The 19,912-nt window shown below is 53.8% G+C and overlaps 1 protein-coding gene across 4 annotated transcripts; it reads right to left on the bottom strand.

Moving 5' to 3' along the window:
- Positions 1–486: 486 nt before the first annotated feature.
- On the bottom strand, positions 487–15,884 carry SNRNP70 (small nuclear ribonucleoprotein U1 subunit 70). 4 transcript variants are annotated; one of them, XM_070224720.1, is made up of 10 exons: positions 15,364–15,884; positions 14,481–14,670; positions 12,781–12,843; positions 12,616–12,670; positions 8,268–8,332; positions 8,039–8,101; positions 7,336–7,417; positions 4,060–4,161; positions 1,382–1,469; positions 487–1,272 (listed from the first exon to the last, which is right to left on the bottom strand). In XM_070224720.1, the coding sequence occupies exons 2-10, from the start codon at positions 14,625–14,627 to the stop codon at positions 648–650; spliced, it is 1,290 nt and encodes a 429-aa protein (XP_070080821.1). In that variant the 5' UTR covers positions 14,628–14,670; positions 15,364–15,884; the 3' UTR covers positions 487–647. The 4 variants fall into 4 exon arrangements, with proteins under 4 accessions (XP_070080821.1, XP_023505851.1, XP_023505848.1 ...); XM_023650083.2 differs by having other exon boundaries at positions 14,481–14,637; XM_023650080.2 differs by having other exon boundaries at positions 487–1,299; positions 14,481–14,637; positions 15,364–15,836.
- Between the last annotated feature and the right edge of the window lie 4,028 nt (positions 15,885–19,912).

Raw genomic sequence — 19,912 nt, 5'->3', positions numbered from 1 at the left:
TTAGGAGTAAACTCCACAGTGAGCTGGAGGCCATTTCCACCCTGGCCCTGTGCGGACTTTTTGCTCTCCCCAGTCGTCTTATCCTTCTACCTTGCTCTCACATTTCATTTCCTCAGCCTTCTTCCTGTTCCCCACCTCAGACACCAGCGTCCCTTCCACACATTCGGAGCTGCCGCTTCCACTGAGTGGTCTAGCGCCTACAGCTTCACCCTCCCACCAAGACAGGGGCATGAACAGCCCCACACGGGCATGTGCAGGAGAGGTAAGAAAAGGAGGAAGAGACACCAAGGGCATCAAAAACCCTTAGGGAGGACTTCGCATCTACCCCATTTCAGACAGCTCCGGTGTACGGGGGAGGCCCCAGGCTTAGGTCAGAAAGCTCAAGTTTAGGCATGCTGTGGAACTCACACCAAAGCAGGGCCATCAAAAGTCAGGTGACAGCCTCCTGGGGAAGATATTAAGAGCAGTGAAGACGAAACCAAGGTGCCCATTATCAACATGAAATTAATTTTATTTTTAAATCCAAGGAACCAGAACAAATGAGACTCCTACCCTTGGCTGGCAAACTTAGGTGGCGGCCAAGGTTGTGGGAGAGGCTGACAGCAGGGGGTGGGTAGGAACACGTCCAAATAAAACAGATGCCCTCTTCACTCTGGTGCAGCCTCCATCAAATACCCGTTCTCTGGAGCAAGGTACCCGTCGCCTCCCTCAGACTCCATGTACATGTCTCGGCCGTCGTTGCCCAGACCCTCCAGCCCGTTGTCCTGGCCACCCCCACCTCCACCTCGGGCCTCATCCCTGCCCCGTTCACCACCCCGCTCCCCCCGCTTGTGCTCGCGATCCCGGTCTCGGTCACGGTCCCGGCGCCGCTCCCGCTCACTCCGGTGGCTCCGACGTCGTTCCCGGTCACGATCCCGGCCCTTTTCCTCTGGACCGTCAGGGCCATCAGGACCCAGCTCCCCAGGAGGCCCGTCATCAGGAGGCGCATCGCCAGCCTCAGAGGGCTCTGCCATGTCGCCACCTCCTCCACCACCACGCAGCTCCTCCTTGCGCTCCCGCTCACGTCGTGCCCGCTCACGGCTCCGGCTGCTTCGCCGCTTCCGTTCCCGGTCCTTGTCCTTACTGCGTTCCCTGGAGCGCCGCCGCTCATCCTTGTCGCGACTCCTGGAGCGCCGCCGCCGGTCCCGAGAGCGGGAGCGTCGCCGTTCTCGCTCCTTGTCTCGCTCGCGGCTCCGCTCTCTGCGCTCCCGCTCGCGGTCCCGGTCCCGGTCCCTGTGGGGAAGCGGGGAGGGGCCGGGCCTGGATAAGGTGGGCAGAGGTTTGTGGCAGGGCTCCCCCCACACGACCGCCCCGTCCCAGGAAACTGGCTGCCCAATCTTACCTCTCATCGTAGCGGGACGTATCATCACGGCCCGAATGCCGGATATTCACATCGGCCCCACCTCTCCTGGTACCACCTAGGCCACCTCCTGGGGGCGGGGACAGGTGAACAGAGGGTCAGTCTGGGCAGGGCACTGAAGGAAGGAAGATGAGGGGCATCCAAGAGCAAAGAGACGGACACCAACCACCTCTGTTGGTGTCTGTGGGGCCAAGGGCCATGAGGACATTTTGGGTGCACTCTTTCAACATGACAACCGGGCTTTACAGAGAATAGGGAAACAGCTGTAATCAGACTCCAAAGCTCACGTTCTTAGCCACTACGCGTGACACACAGCCTCCTCACAGACCCTCCTTTCGAGACATCCTTGTCCTCACACAAACCCAAAAGCACACAGATCTAAAGGAAAACATGACCTGCTTCAAAGCCTTCAAGGGCTTCATGCTGCCTGAAGTCCCAACTCCTCCTCAAGGGGCCCCCAGAGTCCACGAGGGCTGGCCCTGGCCCTTCAAACCAAGCGCCCCCGGCTCTTTCCATTCTAGGCATTTTCCAATCTCCTCATGCTCTCCATCTCCTTCCTGCCCCAGTTTTTTGGATCATTCATCTCTTCCCCTGGCATCTCATCTTCCTCGTCTAGTTAACTGCTACTCACCATCGACACGCTAGCTCCAACATCACTTCCTCAGCATGCCTGCCCTGACTTACCGGATTAAGCCGGTCTCCACTATACACTTTACACACCACATACATTTCCTTCCCAGAACTTCAAGTGGAGTTTCAAATTATCCCTGTGTGTGAGCTGATGAACACCTGCCTCTCCCAGCAGACTGTGATGCACCAAGGAAGTCGGGGCTCTGCTCACTGTGACCAGCATGTGGTACAGCATCCATGATATAAAGGTCTATGTGCAGCAGTCAAACGACTCAACACAAGGACAGTCTCCTTCAAATGGGGAAACGAACTCAGTCACTTGCCCACGGTGACTGGGCAAGGAAGGTGCAGAGCTGGGACAGGACTCCCAGCTGACTCCAGAACCTGTCCCCTCGTGCTCTCTTCTGTCCTCCCTCCCTGGAAGAAAGCTTCAGAGAGGCAGGCTGGAGCTCCATATAATGAGCTTTAGCAATGAGAGAGAGAAAAAAAACAGGCTGCTTGGCTATCAGAGACATTCAAATAGGGCCAGGCAACTGATGAGGCACCTGGAATGTCCCAGGTATGGGACAGAATAGCCCAGTGTTTTCGATTTTCAGGTCACAACCCAGCAGTGAATCACATCATCCATCTGTAGGTTGCCGTCAATATACTAAGAAAGGAAAGAAAGCAGCAGAATACAAAATACTAGTATGTACTGCCTGCAGAAAGGTAATTACTGTTTCCTAAAACTTGTGTGGCTTATATGTATTTCTGCACACAAGCTAGGTCAAGATGTACCAGCTATCACTATCAGAAAGTCTGAATGCCAATCAAACTACAAGATTCTGGAAATAAAAACAGGAAATAGCAGGCTGAAGAACTCATTCCATCCCAGGGAAACCAGACAGCAATATAAGAATCTGTCTAGTAAGTTCAGAGACTCAGCAGGTAAGTGTGTGGTCTACCCAGCACAGGCAAGCCAAGAGTGAGAACAGCGGGCCGAGAGGCAGGACTAAGAGCAGAGGGCACTGGACCCGCCTGGGATGCCTGCCCAGGGAAGACCCTCGTCTCTGAGAACTGTCACTCGCCCTCGCAGGAGTCAGTCTTCAACAGGCGTGTGCGGACGGCAGGAGCTCAACCCCAGGCCCAGGCCTAGGCCCAGGCCCAATGCTGAGCCACTCAGATCTGCCCACCTCGAAACGCAGAGACTTATCCAGGATTGGGTGGCAAGCGGGGAGTTGTAGAACGCCACACAGGGCCAGTGCAGGGAGATAGAGCAGACCAGTCTGCACAGACAGCACACAAGGTGGAAGGGAGCTGCAGAGATGCCAGAGGTGGCTCCTGACAGCTTTAAGATCCAGCTACCAGGCCCATCAGCATCACAAGTCTCTGCGCTCCAAATGACATCCGGATCCTGTACGACAAGGCCCGTTTATACTTTAGGAAGCTCGAACACCCTTCTGATACCTGCAACCAAACTGACCTTGACTGGGATGGTGAATGATGATTAGAGACAGACAGTGAGGGGGACTAACGTAGGAGGCTCTGAGGGCAAAGGCTGTCTATGTATGTCTTGCTCTTGCCTACAAGCCTGGTACACAGCTGGTGATCAAACAGACCTCCAATGGAATGAGCAAGAGCAAAGTGTAAGCAGAGGAGAGGGAGACACTTACAAGACCTACCACACGCCTCCAGCCAAGGGGGGCATCTGAGGCACTGACTAGTGAACTCTGAGGTTACTCCCACTTTCCACAATGAGGAAAATGAAGCAGGAAAAGGGGAACCCATCAGCTAGTAAGCACAAGCCCGCGTTCGATCCCGGACTGGCCTCTTCAGGCCAGTGCTCCTGCTCCTATGCGGTAACTCAGAAGGAGAAGACAGACACCAGGAATATGATGGTGATGACAGGATGAGCTGGAGAGGCGGAGGGAGTGAGCAGCTGGCTAATGGGGAGAGAAGACAGAAAGCAGCAAAGGGTGTAGAAGAAACAGCTAAGGATGAAGCCGCCAAGCACAGACCCCCAGGGCCCGACCCAGGCAGGGTGTGCTCACCAAGCCGCCGGGGCCTCCAGCCCTTCACAGTTCGGCCCCTCTCCACGTCCACAAGGACTCTCCTGCCGTCAATCTTCTTGCCATCTGCGTGCTTGTAAGCGGCTGCAACAGACGTGGGGAGGGGGGAGGGGGAGGAGTCCCCAGAGGGTCCTCTAGTCAGGACAGGGCCCAGCTCTGCAGGATCCCCACGCCCACGTCCCCATCAGTGCACTCACACACGCGCGCGCACACGCCCATTAGACAGCCAGGCAACTGACAGCCAGACCAACCCTCTCCCAACCCAGGGAGGGGCCTGCTCCATCTCAACACCTGCTTCCTTATCGCCCCCAATCACTGTTGGGGGGGCAAGACCACTCCCAACCCCCATCCCCTGGGGCTCCCAGGCCCTTGCTACACCCGTTTGATAGAGCAGCCCCCTCCCGCCAAGGCGGCCAAAGTCGCTGCAAAGAAACTGGAGGTTAACTTAAGGCTGGACTCTGCTGTGGGGGAGGGCTCCTCCACAACCCCAGGCATGCACCCTAAAACATCATGCTGGGGGAGGAGGCCCAGCTGGGCCCCTCCGCACCCCAGTTCACACCAGTTTTCTTTTTCTGTTTTTTGGGGGGGCAGGGTGAGCGTGGCAGGAACAGACATCAGAACAGAAAATGAACCAGAGGGGATGGGAGACATCTTCAGGAGATGGCAGGGAGCAGAAGGGCAGGGTATGGGGCTCCCAGGGGGCCTGGAGCGGCCCCCGACAGCAGGTGGGAGAGAGGGAAAGTGGAGGGAGGCCTGGGAGACGTGCGGTGCTACTGAAAATGCCTGCCTTACCTGAGACGACTGACTGCCACCCAGCCCCAGCCCCTAGCCCGTCTCTCCCTCCACACCCCCAGCGCAACACAGGCCGGGAGCCCACCCCAGCCTGAGCGTGGGGAAGGGGGAGGAGTAGAGGGGGAGATGCGGGCAAAAGCGTGTTCCTGCTCTTGGGCAGGGCACAGCGAAGGGCAGGCCCGATCCCCTGGCCTGTCTCACACGGGGCTGTGGGGAAGGCCCAAAAAGTCCCTGTTTCCCACCCCCAGCCCTGGCCTAGGGGGTTGTCGTCGACCAACCACAATACCCTGCCCCGCCCCAGCCCACTCCCCACCCAAATAACAACCAGAGGAAGAGAAAAAGGTGCCATTTACCGATGCCGGCCTTGCGGGTGTCCAAACCGAGCGGGAATGGGGGGGCTCGGCAACTCCTGGGGGCCTGGCGAGGAGGCGGGCTTCCCGGGGGGGGACACGGGACCGCTTACCTGGAGCCCCCAAGCTTACCTGAGCACGCGCACAGACCCCACACCCACCACCATAAGGTCAGCTAATGCTACAGGGAGGGGAAATGGGGGGGTCCTAGGGAGCCCCAGACAGGGAGAGGAACCACATCTCCTGCACCACCTGGAGACAGGCAGAGGAAGTGGTGGACCCCAAAGAAACCTCACGGAGGCCTTGAAAAAGGGGGAGACAAGAATCAACATTAAGTCTGGGAGCTGGAAAGCCCTGGGACCGCCTTGTTTGAATTTGAAAAGAAGGCTGGGGAGGCCTTAGCAAACCTGTCGGCCCTCACCTTTCCCCAGTAAAGTCCACGCTAACCTAGGCACACGCCCCACCCCCTCTCAGTACAGAGTGACTTTTCCACCTCGACCTCCACGCTCCCTCCCACCATCTGCTTCAGCCAAAGGCTGGCACACAAGGTGACAGCCTCGGGGGTCCAGGAGATGGAGTGCTGCCCATGATCAGAGGAGGGGCCACTTGGCCCCTGAACCCAGAGGAGGGTAGTGGGGAAAGGAATTTTAAGGACCGGGAACACAGTCAAGCAAAGGAACCCTGCTCTGGTTCAGTGTCCCAAACCCCAAAAGATGCCCAACCCGGGAGTAACAGCAAAGAAAACATGTGACGTGTGTACTTCTAGGCTTCTCTCTCTCTCCCTCTCTTAGGTCTCTAGACAGTGGAAGGGTCTTCAGTAAATTCTACAACACCTTCAGCAGTTTGCAGCCTGTCACTTGATCCCTCCCACATCCCAATTCCCAATTCCATGCACTCTGGAGAGCGGCTGGCACCACAGCCCCTCAGGAGGCCTCGACCGTGATAAGGCAGACGGAAAGGGGGGGCAGAGCACCCCGAATCTAGCGACCAAAAAAGATTCTCCAGGGTCACCAGTGACAGCCCCACAGAAGGCACGGGGGCAGGTGAGCGAAGGGTGAAGGGTTCCACATGGAGCCCTGGCCCTAGCGCACCCCATCTTCAGTATTCCCGCCACCTTGCCGCTGACATCATGAAGACAGGTAAGTCGGGGTCTGGGTGGAGCCCAACTGGAGAGGCCAGCTGCCTTTCCCATCAGGGTTCCTCCCTCTCCTCCTGGGATCAGTAAGATCATCAGAGAGCATATGGATCGGAGGGCAGGAGGGACAAAGGGCACCCAAACAAGGAAAGGGTCCTGGGTGCGGGGAGACTGAGGGGTGACTGGGGGCGGGAGGAGGGACACCTCGCTGCTCCTGAGCTGCCTGGCTAAGCTGGGCTGGTGTGCGGTGCTGAGTGATCTTACCCATGATACAAACCCTTATACCAACCATACACTGAGGTGTTGTAAGGGGAGCGTAAGCATCAGCTGCAAGCCAGCTGCGTGGTGGCTGCAGTGACAATAAGAACAGTCAATTAATACGGCGGCCCCTGGACACGCCGCAGCCCTGCCCGCCCCCACCCACCCATCCCTGCCCATGTGAACGCCGCCGCAGCCTCAAAGGGGGCTTTGGAGATAGGGGGGCAGGCGCTGAACACGCCTACCAGCCCACTGCCTGCTGAGGAACAGGGTGGGGCGCCAGGGGTGGGGAGGCGGAGGGTCGGGTGGCCCAGCCCCAGCTCTGCTGGGAGTAAGAGAGGGCAGGTTCAAAAGCCAGTCCTCATTCCAACCTGGCCGCCCCCAACTCCGGTGGGGGGAATGGGGAGAGGCTCCCCAAAAATCCGACCCCTCCCCCACCTCCAGTGGCCCCAGCCCCCACCCAGTTCCCTCCTTGCCCCTAAGGTTCAACGTGTGACACTTACCTCCCCGGGTTCACACACACACACACGTTGTAGGGGATTTTGGTTTTTGTTTTTTAAAAAACACGTATATAAAAAAAAAAAAGATATATCAGAAACAGAGGGAGGAGGAGAAGAGACATGGCTAATGTCAGGTTTGGCAGGGTGGGGGTGGGGACAGCCGCCGGGAGGGGCTGGGGCGCAGAGAGGAGGGTCAGCAGGCAGGGCTCCGGCGGGTACTCACAGTGCATGTCTCGCTCGTGCTCGTACTCGATGAAGGCGTAACCCCGGGGCTTCCCTGACCGCTTACTGTAGACCATGTGTATCTGGGGGCAGCGGGCAGAGGTTAGCTCTAACACTCAGAAATGCCACCCCGTCCATCACACAGCCTGTGATGCCAGCGACACATGGCCTCAGACCCTCGTTGTGCCCTTCAAGAGCCCAGAATGACTGATGCTCAAATGGAAGTGGTCTTAGCAGTTTAGGTGCTTGATGACCTCACTACTGCCCAGAGCATTTAACTAGCTTTTAAATCAAATGAAGCAATCTCAGTTAACATAAAGCCTTGCCCTCAAAGAGGAGTCAGCATTTGTTTTCTGTAAGGGCCAGCAGCAGATGCTTCCAGCTCTGAGGGCCACACAGTGTCTGTCGCAACTACCCGACGCTGCCTTACAGAAAGACAGTGCTAAACAAATAACAAAACTTTATTGACAAACAGGAAGTTTTCGGTTTGCCAACCCCTGCTCTAAAAATAAATCAACAACGAGCAATCACTGCTTCTTACTTTTATTTCTGCTACCCAAAGCCTGCTGCATGGAAGTGGAGTCAGGACGTAAAGCCAGGCCATGGACTCTGAAATGACGCGATCCGTCCTCAAGGCTGGAAGTCAGCCTTCCCTCTGCCTACCCGCACCCCCGATCCACATACCCCCTGCCACACCCACTCACTCTTTTGATGGGTCCGTACACTTCAAACTCTCTCCGGAGTTTAGATTCTGTTGTGTCATAGTTCTACAAGGAGACACATAGGAAGTTAAGTGGGAGAAGTGAGCCATCCCAAAGCCCTCAGAACATTCCCGGGACCTAGCCTATTGTCCTGTGTCCCACACTCAAGCTCTCCGCAGCCCAGGGTTCCAGACTCCTCTGAGGCTCCGGGGAAGAGGAGCTGGGGACTCACCACTCTAGCCACAAAGAGAGTCTTGAAGGCATCACCCTGAGCATTGGGATCATTGTGAGGGTCCCCTGTGCAGGAAGAAGAGAATTTGTAAGTAGGTGTCCATAGTCTCATGTAGCCAAACAGACACAGACAGGCAAGCAGATGCCCATTAGAAGAAAACTTGCTGACCTGGTGACCTTGAGCACACCCTCTCTGAGCTCTAGTTCCCTGAAGCACAGTGGCCTCTATCCGAGTGACCCATTTAGGCAGAGTTGGCAAGAGGGGATAAGGCTGACTTTAAGGCAACAGGACGGGGGCTGGCCCAACTGCCATTTCAGACCTACATATCCTACGACCTTGGTCCCTCCAGGTGTGAGTGATCAGCTAGGCATCTCTGGAGAGGCAGCCTCGTCCCTGGGTATGCTGAGCTTCCTCCCTCAACTGCAGGGCCACACTGCCCCCCACTGGCATGGCCTGCAACAACAGCCCGCAGGGAAAGCTGAGATCAAACCCTGAGGCTGGGAGCAGGGGCCAAGCCCTGCTTTCTTCCCTCTGCCCCATGGCCTCAGGGAGGAACCCAGGGCTGGTGCTGGAGCTGGCCAGCGGCTGATCAGATTCTTACTCCCAGCCTTACTATCGCAAGGCCACTGAGGAGTAACTACCTCCAGAGAAAGGAGCCAGAATCTATTACAAAACCAATTCTGTGGGCGATTCTGATGGGTCCAGCCTGGGAAGCAGTCCTTGTCACCAAGTGTGGTGGCCTCAGCACACACCACGGCCCTTGTCTCCTGCCAGGCCCCAAAGGCATCCTGCCCATTGCACCGCAGAGGCAGCTTCTCTACAATACAGTGTAACCCTCAGGAGGACTTGCCACATTCCGGGAGAATATAAGAAAGCTAATATTAATAATTTACAGAATGCATAATTAGGCCGCCCACACACACTGCGCTGGATGCTGAGAATTATTCACCACTGTTTTGCAAATGGAAAGAAAGCCAAGCCTCAAGGCACGGAAGAGGGGAGGTGTCAGAGAAGCAGAGGCCAAGCTGGGCTTTGCCTCCCAGCCCAAGGGCTCAGCCCAGGCGGTCCGACTACCACATTCCCACACTAAACCCCCAGGCACCAGCTTCTCAGGAAGATAGTCTGGGTGTTGCAAGAAGCCAGAGACAAAGTCACAGATCCATTTCCTGTGAGAGGGTTTGGCTGCAAATAAATGAAGTTCAAGATGACTTTAGGGAATTTCTTAAAAAGCAGAAGACTGAGCCCAAATTTAAGGGAATAACTAATTAAGGGAATCTAATAAGAAATTAAGGGGAGACCCGGAGGTGTCACAGCAGCAACAGGAAACATGCCTCGCCGACACCAGGCAGCGGGCGGTCTAACAGGTACCGCAGGACACTGCAGCCTCCAGAGAAGGCCCACGACTGCCGCCTGGGGCACTGCATGAAGCGCAAACAGCGGAGAGCGGAGCTTCCTGCCAGGCGGCCCGGAGCGGCCCAGCAAGTCAAAGGGGAAGCCACCTCAGGCACGCTGCGTGAGTCTCTGTAGCTCTTGCCCCCCAGAAGCCCAGCAGTGTGACAAGTTAAAAGCTGGTGCAGTCAACCCAACAGTACCTACGTATCTGAAGAAAGAACACATCAGCTGAAAGAGGGTGGCAGAGAACCCAAGTCAGTCAGCACTTCACCAGTGAGCACACACACTCCGCCACCACACTCCATCCTGCCCCCGGGAAGTCCTTGGTTACAGGGATCATCTAGGTGGCAGCCCAGAGCAGGGGCTCAAAGGACTGCACTGTGGCTCTGGGAAACCTCACTGGGCTTTTAGGGGGTGGAGAAAACATGTCAGAACTCTCTCTGGGTAAGCAGACTCGGCCTTGACACACCTCCATTTTCTTCCTGTTAAAAATGGGAGTAGCACCCCACACCCCACTTGGGAGCTGTGAGAAGCCAGTAACACGAAGGACAGCAAGTGCTCGGCAAACGGCGCGGCCCTGAACGGCAGCTGTGAAGTGTGACGAGGCACAGCAAGCTTCCGCAGCTCGAGGCTCTCGGGCGCAGGAGCACTACTGCACTCGACCCAGTCCTTCCTTCCTCGTTTCCATTACGGAGAAGTTCAAACACTTCAAGAGGTAGAGACAGCACGACGAAGCCCTGTGAACCAGCTGCAACTATCAAGGCGCGGCCACCTGTTTCATACCCACCCCCACCCCACCAGAGTATTCTAAATCAAACCCCAGATGCACCATTTTAGTCTCCAACAGACAAGGACTTTTAAAAAACTAGAACCAGTTATTACACCTTATAAAGTTAACATTAATTCCTTAGCCTCACCAAGACCCAGTGTCCAAAAGTCCTCAATTGTTTCAAAACTAGATTTTTATAGTTAGCTCATTTATTTTATTTTGAGAAAGATTAGTCCTGAGCTAACTGCTGCCAACCCTTCTCTTTTTGCCGAGGAAGACTGGCCCTGAGCTAACATCCATGCCCATCTTCCTCTACTTTATAAGTGGGACGCCTGCCGCAGCATGAATTTTGCCAAGCAGCGCCATGTCCACACCCGGGATCCAAACCCGTGAACCCCGGGCCACCGAAGCAGAGCATGCGCACTTAACCGCTGCGCCACCGGGCCGGCCCCTATAGTTAGCTCATTTAAATCAGGATCCAAACAAGCTCCACACTTATCATTTGGTTGATGTGTCTTTCAACTCTTTAATACACACGGTCCACTCCCTGCTGTCCTTTTGTCTTTGTCCTGTGTTGAGAAACTGCGTCACAAATCTGTCCTATACGATTTCCCACACTTCGAATTTGGCTGATTGCATCCTCACGGTGTTTAACGTGCCAGAATCCCATTTTTAAAGTGTGGAAAACAACATCCAAGGGGAGCAGTGACTTATCCAAGGTGACACGGCTGTAAGTGGCAGAGGCAGGATTAACACTCAGGTGGGTCAGACCACAAGGCCTGTGCCCTAGCAACAGAGCTGAAGGAGTTCCCAAGTTAAGTGCTACCAAGAATTTCGTGTGCCAGGTCCTACAGGAGCTGGGGCCACGGTGCTGAGGAAATCCCACCCAAACCTGCCCTCTCAGAGCAAGCGCGACCCTCCCACGTAGAGATGGGTATTTACCAGCAAATCCCCCCTGCAGACCGAAGCGATCACCCCACAGAACTCAGGGCTCTCAGCGTACAAGGGGACTTGACCTGAGCAAGCAAGTCAGGAAAGGCCTCCCTGAGGAGTGACAGCTGCATGAAGATCCAAAGGGCCGTTACTCATAAACCAAGGTACCATCAGAAACTGGGGGATCAGCCTGGGCAAAGGCCCAATGACAGGAGACCATCCGGAAAGGATGAGGCATGAGAAGAGGTCAGTGTGGCTAAGGCCGGAGGGGAAGGGAGCACAGTGCATGACGAGTCTGGAACAGCGGGCAGGGAAGGGACTCTGGGCTTTATGCTGAGAGCAAAAGGAAGCTGTTAACACAGAAAGGTACTTAGAAAAGACCCACAGGACTTGGCAGAGACAGAGAATCAGCGACAGGCTGGGGAAAGGGCAAAAAAGAAAGGTAATGTTAAACAAACTGGATGGCAACAACTGAGGTCACAGCTTGCAAAGCAGGATGGCCATGTCCCAAGGAAGGAAACACCCAAAGGACATCAGACCCGGGCGGGGGGGGCTTGACTGCGGTTTGGACACGAGTCTCAGATGCCTTCGAGGAGTTGGAGACAAGACAGGAAGGCAGCTGAGGTGAAAGTCAGGGCTCAAGAGTGTGCTCAGCTAGATGCCCCGGATTCAGGCGTCAGGCATCTGCACAAGCAGTCCGGGAAAATGCGCCACTCCGGGAATAAGGTTCAGAGTGAAGTGATTCACCCCAGCCTTTTGGGGGTAGGAGGAAAAGCCAAGTCTTCCGACCACAAGGCCCCCGCTCTAACAAGAAAGGGCCAGCTGAGGCTGACAGGAGACCATCTTGTGAAGTCTGGTTAATGGCTACAGCATACCTGTCCTGCACTCCAATTCCTCCTGTACCTGGAAGGGATGGAACATCCCCAGCCGAAGGGCCAGGGAGCTAAGGCGGAGCCAGAAGTACCTCACTAACCCGGACCTCACTGCCTCAGCCTGTGAGACCCAGCCGGGCTTTGGTGGCCCCTCCGAGTGCACCGCCCTGCAGGACGCAGCCTGAGGCTCCAGGCTTCCCTTCTACCTACTCCTACTCTGCGTCCTCCTGCTTAATGCCAAACACAGCACTTGGCAAACACTGGGGGCTAAAAAAGTGAACTAACAACCTCACTTTCCCAAAATAGGATCCTGAGGTTGAGGGAAAGAAATGCAGGAGAGTTTGAAGGAAAAGACAGGTGAGAGGAGGAAGGAGAGACTTACACATTTTTAGCTCTGTCTCCACCTCCTGCTGTCGCCGCTCAATTTTTTCCCGTCTCTGTCAGGAGAAAGGTGGACAAGTGAATGCAGACAGAAGCCCTGATACCAGGGAACATCCTGGAGAAAGAGGTAAAAAAGACTCGGAGGCAGGAGGCAAAAAATACATACCTTCCTCTCCATGCGTTCCTCCCGGGTTTCTGCTCGAGTTGGGGGAGGAGCATCTCGAGGATCCTGGGAACAGAGAGAGAGGTGACAGCGTAGGAGGGACTGGGGGAAATGGCAAGGGACACCCATCCCGTAAATAATAGGCACCTCAGCCATGCATCCCCCGACCCCAACCCCCCACACAAGCAAACAAACATGGACAGCTCCCCCACCAGCAGAGGCAGGGGAGTGGTGCAGATCAAAGTGTGGTCCTGGGACCGATGCTATGTGAAAACCGTTACTGGTCTGTGACAAGAAAAGCAAAGAAATCAGGACTAAGTGTTCACAAACTTGTACAACCATCTGACAGAGTTTTTATACCCACTGAATTCAATAACAGAAATTCAATCTTTTTTTTTTTTTTGAGGAAGATTAGCCCTGAGCTAACATCTGCCAATCCTCATCTTTTTGCTGAGGAAGACTGGCCCTGAGCTAAGATCCACGCCCATCTTCCTCTACTTTATATGTGGGATACTGCCACAGCATGGCTTGCCAAGCAGTGCCATGTCCACACCCGGGATCCGAACCAGCAAACCCCGGGCCACCAAAGCAGAGCGTGCACACTTAACCGCTGCACCACCGGGTCAGCCCCATAGAAATTCAATCTTTTAACTTTATAGTTTTTCTTTAAAAATACTAGGAAGATAAAATGACTTCTTTTGTGTTTACCAAAGGCACAATCTACACCAGCTTTGTCCTTTATCACAGAGAGGAATCGGGATCAGGCCTGAGGCAAAAGCAGCTGAGAGCACAGGGCTCAGAGGCAAACAAGCGAATGCTCTCTGAGGGCCGTCCGTCCTGGAACGTCTCACCAGCTGCTCCCGCAGCAGTAACTGGCCCATGACCACGTTGTCACGGAGTGCCACCGGCCTGCAGCCGCTAAATTAGTTTAATGGTTCACTGAGGGAGGCAAATCCCACTAAAGGGCCAATCTTCTGTTCTCTCTGCTACTCCTGCTCCGTGACTCCCTCCACCTCCAGGCCACAACTTCCCTCTCCTGGCTGCTGGCTGCGGGCCAGCATTTCCCAGGTGGGCTCGGAGGCACCTTAGGAGATGAATGCTGTTCTCGCAATTTCACGAATGAAAAAACTGAGGCCCTGGAGCCTAACTCGTGTATTCGTGTTTACCCTGCAGGAGCAGAGCAGAAATTCTCAAGCCGATGGTCTTAAGCACCCCCTCGCACGGTGCTAAAACTTCATGAACATCACAAAAACAGTAAATACAGTAATGCACGTGGGCATCTGCTGACTGACTGGGGCCAGGCCCCGCAACACTAATTTTGCAGTTAATTCCCCATCAGTGTTATGAGGAAAACTCTACCATCCCCTGCTAAAGATGAAGAAATCGACGCACTAAGAGTATACACCACCTGCCCAAGGTCATGCAGCTGATCAACGGCGAGCGCCAAGGACTACCTGACTCCAGAGCCCGCCCGTATCCCCAACTGCTAGTTACTGAGTTTTCACAAAAACCCTACAAGGCATGTTTTGTCAATCCCATTTAAGACAAGAAAACTGAGAATCACAAAGAGTACGTCACCTGCCTAAATCACACTGCTAGAAAACAGCCAGAGGCTAGACTCCCAAATCAAGGCCCCCCCCCCCCCCCCCCGGCCCCCCGGCCCGTAAAACCCAAACCCTTCCAAGTCTGCGTAGGGAACTCACCTCAAACTCTCGGATGTAGGGCGCAATGCCACAGTAAGGTTGATTGTGGTGTTTTTCATGGGGCAGCTTCTCCAGGGGTGGCAGGTACGGGATGGGGTCACGGGGGGCAAAGAGGGCCAGAAGGTTGGGCGGCAGGAACTGGGTCATCTTGCCAAGTCTGGGAGCAGAAGCAAGACAGCCGTGGGTGAGGCTGGGCGGGGAGAGAGGAAGGCCCTGTCATTCCTTGACTCCCAAGAAAAGAGGGAAACAGGGCTCAGAGGGATCCTATGTCACGGGGGAAAGGAGCAGACCCGAATGAGAAAGCAAGTTCTCGGGGAGGGCTGTGCGAGGGTGGGGCAAGGCCGGTAAGGGAAACAAAGATGGAAAAAGGGTTTCTGAGCAAAGTCTGAGTCCTGCGCAAGGAACTGTGGGGCGAGAGGTTCCCTGGGGGCTGGTGGGGCAATCAAGGGCCCTTACAAGGGACATCCAGAGCAGGGGCGGCTGGAGGTCCCAGACCTTGGGGAACACGTTAGAAGGCAAGGGTCGCAGGAAGTCTCCGAACAACGGGAGAGGGTCATATGCAACAAACCCCTCAAGCCAGGGGCTTGTGGGTAACAGACCTAGGCCCCTAGAGGCGAAAGGAATTGTGGGTAAGGGTCCAGGACGCCGCGGAAGCGAAGGAAAAAAAAAAGGCAACACACCGCAAGGGCCTGTGGGTAAGGGACCGCGGGGGAGTTGCGGGAAGAGGGCCTGAGTGCCCAGGGGACTCGGGGTAAGGGATGCAGAAAGGCGCTGTGGCGGCGGCGCGGGAAGGGGGCCCGGCCGCGAGGAAGGGACTGGGGCCCACCGCGGGGGCTTGTGGGTAGCGGCCCCGCACCCGGTAAGGCCACTCAGTCACACTCACCCGCCGCGCGGCGCCCTCCTCGGCCTGGCGACGGTCCGAGGGCTCGCAGCGGCTGCGGCGGCCCCTCAGCAGCAAGGACTCGTACTCTGGCTTAGACTCCGGTGGCGTCTGCGCCCGTCCGCCTCCGTCTCCCACCTAGCGCGCGAACCAGGCCGCTGCTCACGAGCCCGCGCGGCCTCGGCTCGCGACAGGGGCAAGGGGTGGAACCGGCCTCAAATCCCTCCGCCGTCGGCACTGCGCACGCGCCGCGCGAGTCGAGGCCAACCCACACACAAGGACCTGGCGCCGCCGCGGACACTGCGCAGGCGCGAGGTCACTACCCCCGCCTTCGGGCACCTTAAACTCTGCCGCGGCAGGCTAGAGGCAGCAGTGCGCACGCGCGTTCCTCACCAAGCGTTCCCCCTCCGCCTCGCGCTCGGGCCTCCAACCGCCTCTGTCCGCGAGACTCTTCTCGATGCTCCGCCCCTTTCCCTAACACACTTCCCCGATCTTCCGCGCATGCGTGTTTCGTTGTGCGCTGTGATATACCCTTCCGCCGGCTGGCAAAGAGTCCCTCCGTGAATAGTGTGATTACGTAGGTGTCTAACGTGTTAAATCTACAGCTATTCAGCGAACGCACCGTTTGGGCTCTGGGGATGTAGCACGTGACTAAAGTAAAATCTTTTCTTTTTTGGAGCTCACATTGTACTGGGGGAGACAAGGCATTTAAAAGGATAAATATAATTTAGGATAGTGGTCTGCACAGTAGAGGAAAATAACGCAGAGTAAGAGGATGGAGGGTGAGAGCGGGGTACTTTACAAAGGAGGAGGAGGAGGGCGGAGCTGGCCCCGTGGCCGAGTGGTTAAGTTCGCGCGTTCTAGCGGCCCAGGGTTTCGCAGGTTCGAATCCTGGGCACGGACGTGGCACTGCTCATCAAGCCATGTTCAGGCGGTGTCACACATAGCCCACAACTAGAAGGACCCACAACTAAAAATACACTATGTACTATGTACCAGGGGGCTTTGGGAGAAGAAGGAAAAATAAAATCTTAAAAAAAAAAACGAAAGGAAGATGATGAAACGCTCTGCTGAAGAGGTGACATTTGAACAGAGGCCTGATGGAAGAGAGATCCGGGCAGGGTTAACAGCAAGTGTAAAGGGCCTGTTTTAGGACGGATGACAGGAACCCCATGTTGGCCCTGAGATCAGAGTCAGCAGCCCTGTTAGTTAGGGCTCTGCAGACTTATCAGGAGTTAAGTATTGTATTTTAAGTTTTTTGGATAGATCCACTTGCCTGTTTAATAATTACAGAAATTATTACAAAATGTAAGTGACTAATTTCACGTTTCAAGAAACGTAGTATAAAAGCACGTACTTTAAAAAATATTTGGACATAATTGCTTTGTTTATGTACACGTGGGAACTCCACTATTTTTTGGAGCTTTTCTGTAATTCTAAAATTCTTTCAAAATACAAAGTTTAAAGGAAATAAACAAAGCTAAACCTGCCTTCATAATGTGTTGTTTTGTTGTTGTTGTTTTTGGGAGGAAGATTGGCCCTGAGCTAACATCTGTGCCAGTCTTCCTCTATCTTGTATGTGGGATGTCGCCACAGCGGGGCTTGATGAGTGGTGCATAGGTCCGTGCCCAAGATGGGGGCCACGAACCCCAAGCCAGGGAAGTAGAGGACTAAACTTAGCCACAATGCCACGGGGCTGGCTCCCACGCAGGTTTTATATAATACGCAGTATATGCACCATATTACTGGGGTTCGCTGGTTGGGATCCCAGGTACCGACCTAGGACTGCTCATCAAGCCACACTATGGCAGCATCCCACATACAAAATAGAGGAAGATGGGCACAGATGTTAGCGACAATCTTCTTCAAGCAAAAAGAGGAAGATTAGCAGTAGATGTTAGCTCAGGGCCAATCTTCCTGACACACTCAAAAAGTTAAGCATGGACTTATCCTACAACCCAGAAAACCCACTCTTAGCTACTTATTCAAGAGACCTGAAAACTTATGTTCACACAAAAGCGTGTACATGGATTTTTATAGCATCTTTATTTGTAACCGCCAAAAATGAAATGTAATTCAAATGTCTCTCATATACAGTGAATGTATAAACAAACGGGCGTACATCAGGCTTTGGAACAGCACTGAGTGTTAAGAAGGAAAGAACCATTAACACACACAACAGGAGTGAATCTTCAGTGCATTATGCTAAGCAGAGGAGGCAGATTCAAAAGGCTACATATTGCATGATTTCATTTATTTGACATTCTGGAAAAAGCAAAACTACAGGGATGGAGGGAGAGAAAACAGCAGTACTTTTCAAGACCTGGAGCTGGGGAAAGCAGCTGACTACAAAGGGAAGGAGAGAACTTTGGGGGGTGTTGGAGCTGTTCTCTTTTTTGTTTTTTTTTAAAGACTGGCACCTAAGCTAACATCTGTTACCAATCTTTTCTTCTTCTCCCCAAAGGCCCCCGGTACATAGTTGTATATTCTAGTTGTAGGTCCTTCTGGTTGTGGCATGTGGGATGCCACCTCAGCATGGCCTGATGAGCGGTGCCATGTCCACACCCAGGATCCGAACCCTCGAAACCCTGGGCCGCCGAAGCGGAGTGCGCAAACTTAGCCACTTGGCCATGGGCCAGCCCCAGAGCTGTTCTATATTTTGATTGTCGTGGCAGTTCCATGACTACACATTTGCCAAAACTCATAGAAATGTACGCTATAAAGGGTGAATTTTATTCTATGTAAATTAAATCTCAATAAACTTGACTGAACAAAACAGATGGCTTCCTCAAATATTCGTTAATTACAAAGGGAAGAAATAACTTTACAGTGGAGAAACCCAGCAGACACTATCCTAACCAAGTGATCAAAATTAATATCACTCGTGATAAAGCTTATCAACATCATGTGCCCCTAATATGATGTGATGAGACGAGGACTTCACCTCTGTGGCATTCTTCCCCCACCCCCCAAAAAACCTTATAATCTCAATCTAATCAAGATAAAATGCCAGATAAACACAAATTGAGGGACAGTCTACAAAGTAACTGACAAGTATTCTTCAAAAGTGTTGAGGTCATTAAAGACAAGGAAAAAGTAAGAAACGAGCACAGATTGCAGGAGATAAGGAGACGTGGCAACTAAAAGCCATGTGGTATCCTGGGTTGGCTCCTGGAATGGAGAAAGGACATTAGTGGAAAAGCAAAGGCAATCCGATTGTCCTTCACGCAACAGCATTGCACCAACATCAATTTCTTGGTTTTCCCAAATATACCACGGCAATGTAAGATGCCAACATTAGGGGAAGCTGAGTGAAGGATATTCACGAAATCTGTGTGCAATCTTTGCAACTCTTCTGTAAGTCTAACAGTATTTCAAAATTAAAAGTAAAAAAAAGATATTATTATAACGTGGGAATGATATCAAGGAATGGGAGAGACCCGCTGTGTTAGTTTCCTGTCACTGCTGTAACAAATTACCACAAGCTTAGTGGCTTACAACCACCCATTTATTAGCATACACTTCTGGAGGCCAGAAGTCTAAAATAGGTCTGCAGGGCTGGTTCCTTCTGGAGGCCCTAGGAGATAATTCGTTTGGTTGCCTTTTCCAGCTTCTAGAGCTGCCTGCATCCCTTGGCTCATGACCTCTTCCTCCATCTTCAACGTCGGCAGTGTAGCATCTTCTCTCTGACCTCTACTTCTATCTTCGCCTCTTCTATGAGTCTGACCTTCCTACCTCTCTTATAAAGACCCTCATGATGACGTTGGGTCCACCCAGATCATGCAGGATAATCTCCCCAACTCAAGAGACTCAATTTAATCATGTTCACAAAGTCCCTTTAGCCATATAGGGTGATATATTCAAAGGTTCCGGGGGTCAGGATGTGGACATCTTTCAGGGGGGCATCATTCTGCCTCCCACACTGATGATACAGGAGAAGTAAGAGTGATGACAGGAGCAGAGTCTGCGGGTAGAACAGGGAGATGGGATCCAGGACACGAGGCAAGATGTTGGTCTTCGATTGGGGTGGGACGGATGAAAAGCAGGTCATCCGGGCAGATGGTAGAATGGGCTGCGGGCAGATGAAGCGTTCTGGGAGCTTTTACGTTTTCAGTGGAATGAGGAGTGAGGCAATCAGCTGACTGAAGGGCCAGGGCGCTGTAGGGTGTTCGAGGAGAACGAAGATGGGTAACAGCCATCTTGGGGAGGCGGAGGGTACTTTGGGGTCCAGCCTTGCTCAGGGCCCCCTGGGAAGGCACAGAGTAGGTGAGAGAAGGATTTACTAGGGTTAGGGTTTGGCCCCAACAGTGCCCTGGAGGGGGTCATAAGCAAGGGAGTTAGAGACGTGTGGAAGAGTGATTTTATGGGTGGACGTGGAACAGTGGAAGCAGAAGAAAGAAGCAAGGGGAGGACAAGGTGGGGGGAGTCAGACATGATGAAGAGGTAAGAGTCAATGCACTGTTCATGCTGGTGGACTTCAAAGGTTTTAAAACTCAGTTGATGGGAAAAAGGAGAGCATAGACTTTGTGTTGTACACTTTAAATGGGTGAAT

Source organism: Equus caballus, chromosome 10, assembly GCF_041296265.1.
Source record: "Equus caballus isolate H_3958 breed thoroughbred chromosome 10, TB-T2T, whole genome shotgun sequence".
Classification (NCBI taxonomy): domain Eukaryota; kingdom Metazoa; phylum Chordata; class Mammalia; order Perissodactyla; family Equidae; genus Equus; species Equus caballus.
The sequence above is the reverse complement of the archived record's forward strand: the minus strand, read 5'-3'. Positions and strand labels throughout refer to the sequence as shown.